The 5,127-nt window shown below is 62.1% G+C and overlaps 1 protein-coding gene across 1 annotated transcript in view; it reads left to right on the top strand.

Moving 5' to 3' along the window:
- The window catches only part of PIEZO1 (piezo type mechanosensitive ion channel component 1), a 23,066-nt gene extending 17,956 nt beyond the window's left edge, over window positions 1-5,110 (top strand). Inside the window, exons 36-50 of the mRNA XM_031060123.1 lie at window positions 9-267; window positions 345-533; window positions 733-1,006; window positions 1,133-1,235; window positions 1,328-1,475; window positions 1,564-1,778; window positions 1,900-2,058; window positions 2,136-2,283; window positions 2,390-2,578; window positions 2,665-2,757; window positions 2,868-3,040; window positions 3,117-3,239; window positions 3,322-3,401; window positions 3,642-3,837; window positions 4,523-5,110. Coding sequence (XP_030915983.1) covers window positions 9-267; window positions 345-533; window positions 733-1,006; window positions 1,133-1,235; window positions 1,328-1,475; window positions 1,564-1,778; window positions 1,900-2,058; window positions 2,136-2,283; window positions 2,390-2,578; window positions 2,665-2,757; window positions 2,868-3,040; window positions 3,117-3,239; window positions 3,322-3,401; window positions 3,642-3,837; window positions 4,523-4,772 — 2,599 coding nt within the window. The 3' untranslated portion in view covers window positions 4,773-5,110. The remainder of the gene's footprint in view (window positions 1-8; window positions 268-344; window positions 534-732; window positions 1,007-1,132; window positions 1,236-1,327; window positions 1,476-1,563; window positions 1,779-1,899; window positions 2,059-2,135; window positions 2,284-2,389; window positions 2,579-2,664; window positions 2,758-2,867; window positions 3,041-3,116; window positions 3,240-3,321; window positions 3,402-3,641; window positions 3,838-4,522) is intronic.
- Window positions 5,111-5,127: the final 17 nt, after the last annotated feature.

Here is a 5,127-nt window from a genome sequence, read left to right as displayed (position 1 = left end):
CCCTGGAGGGGTTTGTGTGTCCCGGAGCTGGAGGAGTCACAACGGTTCTACCAATCCCACAACCGGTTCCTGAAGCTGCTGCTGGCCGGGTACCGCTTCGGGACCGGCCACTCCGAGCTGCTCTGTTACTTCACCATCGTCCTCAACAACATGGTCACTGGCTCTGTCATCTCCGTCTTCCTGCCCATCCTCGTCTTCCTCTGGGCCATGCTTTCCAGCCCCCGGCCCACCAAGCGCTTCTGGATGACCGCCATCGTCTTCACGGAGGTGGGCAGGGGGTGGCCAGTGAAGGGACGGTGCCACCCGGCCCCCGCTGCCACCCACTGACCCCAGCGTCCCCACAGATGACAGTGGTGGTCAAATACCTCTTCCAGTTTGGCTTCTTCCCCTGGAATGGCTACATCACCCTGCTGCGCAACGAGGGCAAGCCCTTCTTCCCACCACGCATCATTGGCTTGGAGAAGTCCATCCACTACATCAAGTATGACCTCCTGCAGCTCCTGGCCCTCTTCTTCCATCGCTCCCTGCTGCTGGTGAGCCCTGGGCCGTGGGTGGGCATTTGGGGGGAGCTGGAGTTGCTCCTGGGGGCTCCAGGCAGAACCCAGCAGGTGCTGGGTGGCTCTGCCGTGGTTTCCCACCAGTGCTGGTGGGAGTTGATGCTGCAGGATGATCCTGGGAGTGAGGTGTGTGGGGCTGGGGGGCAGCAGGACCCCTGACCGTGTCCCTCTGCAGTCCTATGGGCTGTGGGACCAGGAGAAGATGATGGACGAGAAGCAGCAGAGCGTGGAAGGGGAGGAGAAGCCGGGGGAAGCTGTGTCCCCACCATCAGCGGTGGCTGAGGAAGGGCTGGAGGCTCCAGCCCAGTCAGGAGCACTGGGAGCAGCCACAGGGCTGGAGCTGGAGCAGGAGGGCGAGTCTGTGGAGCAGGAAGAGGGGACTGAGGCCACACAGCTCCGCTTCAGGAGGAAGCAGGGGAGGAAGACAACGGAGGTGGTTCTAGTGGAAGGTGAGCACAAGTTCCCAACTCTCATGTCCTGCTGAGGAGCAAAGCTGCCACCCCCAGGGTGCTGGGGTTGGGCAGGATGTGGCCTGCAGGACCCTGGCTGTCACCCACGCTGTGCCTCACTTCAAGGGGGCGAGGAGGAGGAAGAGGAGGAGGAGGTGTCAGAAGAGAGCAACGCTCGCAGGAAGCTGAACTTGGTTGGCTTACGGGTCAAGGGCTTCTTCCTCACCATGTGAGTTGTGGGGAGGCTGGTTGGGGTGGGGGCTGTGGGGTGATGTCCCTGTCACCTGTCCCCTGTGTCCCCCGTGTCCCCTATCCCTGCAGGGCACACGACATGTACCAGCCAGTGTGCGAGTTCTGCCGGGACATCATGGACACGCAGAGCCGTGCGGCCGCCGACGTCTACGCCTACATGTTCCTGGCTGACGTGGTTGGCTTCATCATCATCGTCTTCGGCTTCTGGGCCTTTGGGGTGAGCAGGGAGTCCCACAGGGCCCTGCCTGTCCTGCCTCCACCACGGGGTGAGGCTGGGCTGGGTCCTGACCTCTCCTGCCCCCCAGAAATACACGGCGGCCGCCGACATCACCTCCTCGCTGTTGGAAAACCAAGTGCCAGAGGCTTTCCTGTTCATGCTGCTCTTCCAGTTCACCACCATGGTCATCGACCGCGCGCTCTACCTCTGCAAGAGCGTGCTGGGCAAGCTCGTCTTCCAGGTCATCCTGGTCTTCGGCATCCACATCTGGATGTTCTTCATCCTGCCCTACGTCACCCAAAGGTACATCCCAAAGGATTCCCCCCACAGCACGGCGTGGCCCTCATGTGGCACCTTGGTGTCCCCCAGCCCACGTGGTGGCCCAGGCTGGTGGCTGAAGGGTGGTGACACGTCCCTCCCGCAGGTTGTTCCGCCACAACACGGTGGCCCAGCTGTGGTACTTTGTGAAGTGCATCTACTTTGGACTGTCGGCCTACCAGATCCGCTGTGGCTACCCCACCCGCATCCTGGGCAACTTCTTCACCAAGAAATACAACTACCTCAACCTCTTCCTCTTCCAGGGGTAGGGCACAGGGCTGCAGGGAGCCCCGGGCACACCGAGGGTGCCGTACCACCGCCCTGTCCCCGTGTCCCCCCCAGGTTCCGCCTCGTGCCCTTCCTGGTGGAGCTGCGGGCCATCATGGACTGGGTGTGGACGGACACCACGCTGTCCCTCTCCGACTGGATGTGTGTGGAGGACATCTACGCCAACATCTTCATCATCAAGTGCATCCGGGAGACTGAGAAGGTACAGCCCCTGTGCCAGGAAGGGTCCCTCACTAAACCCCTCTTGGGAGTTTGTTGGGGTCCCCCTGAACCCACCCTCCACTGTGTGCTGTCTCCCCCCACCCCAGAAATTCCCCCAGCCCAAGGGGCAGAAGAAGAAGAAGGTGGTGAAGTATGGCATGGGTGGCCTCATCATCCTCTTCCTGGTGGGCATCATCTGGTTCCCTCTGCTCTTCATGTCCCTGGTGCGCTCCGTGGTGGGCATCATCAACCACCCCATCGACGTCACCGTCACCCTCAAGCTGGGGGGCTACGAGGTGAGGATGTGGGGTGGGTGTTGGGCTGCCCAGATGGGACACCAGGCTGCCCTGCCTGGCTGATGTCCCCCTGTCCCCCTCCTCAGCCTCTGTTCAGCACGAGCTCCCAGCAGCAATACATCCAGCCCTTCACCTACGAGGACTACGAGGAGCTCACCAAAGAGTTTGAAAAAAAGCTGGTAAACCCCCACCCTACCCCAAAAAATCCCTGCTGGCTGCCCGGGGCGGGGGCTGGCAGAGCCCCCAGGGCAGGGGCTGAGCTCTGTCCCCCCCCACCCCCCGGTGGCAGATGGCCATGCAGTTCATCAGCCTTTACGACGTGGAGGACATCGTCACCGCCCGCATCGAGGGCAGCTCGGGCTCGCTGTGGGGCATCAGCCCCCCCAGCCGCGAGCAGATGCAGCTGGAGCTGCGGAACGGCTCCTCTGACATCACCCTGCACCTCAACTGGATCTTCCAGAGGTACCTCGGGCACGGCCAGGGAGGAGGCAGCCCTGCCTGCACCCCCCTGCCCGCACTGAGCCTCTCGTGCCCGCAGGGACCTGAGCAAGGGGGGCACGGTGGAGAACACCTACGGCAAACACAGCGCAGACCTGGACCCCGGCACGCCCGAGCGCCTGCAGCTGGCCCAGCTGCTGGATGGCACCAGGACTGAGCCCGTGTGAGTGTCTCCTGAGGGGCTGGCTGGACCCCTGGGCTCAGTGGGATGGTGTAACCCCCCCCATCACTCCGCTTTCTTGCAGGGCATTGCAAAACCTCTTCCCCAAATACATCCGGGCATCCACTGGCATCGAAGCTGAACCCATCGAGCAGCTGCTGCCAGGTAGGTCCCAACATGTCCCCCACAAGAAAAGCAGCACTGGGTGCCACCTCTCTGAAGACAGGGAGGACACGAGTCCCATTGTGGCCCTCCCTAAAGCATCAGCACTGGGAGCACACCTGCTGGTGCCAGCCCCTGCTGACAGTGAGGACGCGAGCCCCGCTGTGTCACTCCCACCCAAAAAACTGTCCTCGAGAGCACAGCGGCCACTGTGCCCTGCCCTGACGGTGTCACCCTCTGCAGATGGCGTGGAGAATTACCTGGACGTGGAGTTGCAGCTGAAACAGGAGCGCAGGGGCTCTGGCCCTGGTGAGCACTTTGTGGAGTGGTGGGTGCTGAGGCTGAAGGACGCCCCACCCAAGGAGGGCAGCATCCTCCCCATTATCATCTTCAACGACAAAGTCAGCCCCCCCATCCTGGGCTTCCTGGCTGGCTACGGGTACGTGGAGGGTGCCAGGGTGTGGGGGGATCCGGAGGTATTGGAATTAAATACCAATATAGCCCGATGGGACGTGCCTGGGCTCGTCTGGCCCTTGCTGCTTGACCAGAGGCAGCAGCTGTGGTGGTTTCACCTCAGAGACACTTTTGGCTGGCTGGATGCTGCAGCTGGGTGCCTGGGACAAGTCCAGGCATGCAGGAACTCAGGTTTTACCTCTGGCAGAAAGGATTCAAGGCGATGTGAAGGAAAAAGGAGTTGGGTTCTGCTGGAGGGTTTCGATCCAGAGCTTTATTCCTGGCACACAGGCCTCTGAATCCACCAACAGCTCCAACAGAACAGCAGAACTGTGTGGTTGCTGTGTCCTTTAACCCCAGGGAGAGGGGGAGGGAAGGGGTAGGGATCCCACCAACCAGGTAAGGGGGGGGAAGTCTCAGGGGGCAAATGACACCTGGATGGCCCAATGTCCCCAGGGCTGAGAGGCATCTTTGGAACTTCGCCAATCACACCACGCCCTTGCTGGAATGCCAAGATTGACGGACAGCTCTCAGCAAGGGGGCAAGGGAGGGGAAGGGAGAGGTGATTGGCACACCTGGGGAAAGACCCGGGATGACTGTGGCAGGCTATTACATCACACCACAACACGGAGGGGACGGCTGGTGTGACACTGATGTGCCCCCTCTCGCAGGATCATGGGGCTCTACGTGTCCGTGGTGCTGGTGATCGGCAAGTTCGTGCGGGGCTTCTTCAGCGAGGTGTCGCACTCCATCATGTTCGAGGAGCTGCCCTACGTGGATCGCATCCTGAAGCTGTGCCAGGACATCTTCCTGGTGCGGGAGACGGGCGAGCTGGAGCTGGAGGAGGAGCTCTATGCCAAGCTCATCTTCCTCTACCGCTCGCCCGAGACCATGATCAAGTGGACGCGGGAGAAGGAATAAGGGGAAGGGGCTGCAGCCCCCTCCCCTGGCAGGGACATCCCCGCCAATGCCTTAAGCAGCCCCCCCGGCTGGGGCTGCATCCCGGCCCGGGAGGCACTGGGATCTGGGGTTCTGGGCACTCCCTGGAGGGAGGATGTTTTTCTGGATGTTTTTCTTACATTGCTTTGAAGCCGTCCGACGTGCACAGACCACGTTGTGCCTTCCCGGGGAGGGGGGACAGGAGGAGGCCCCCCCACCCCACCCGCTGGGCACCCCTGGCTGCCAGGTGGGGATGGGGGGGGTCAGGAGCCAGCCCGTGCCCCCTCCCTGCCGGCCCCAGCCCTGCTCCAGAACCAGGTTGCACTGCAGCAATAGC

This window comes from Geospiza fortis, unplaced genomic scaffold (genome assembly GCF_000277835.1).
Source record: "Geospiza fortis unplaced genomic scaffold, GeoFor_1.0 scaffold102, whole genome shotgun sequence".
NCBI classification, from domain to species: Eukaryota; Metazoa; Chordata; class Aves; order Passeriformes; family Thraupidae; genus Geospiza; species Geospiza fortis.
This window is presented reverse-complemented; position numbering and strand designations above follow the sequence as displayed.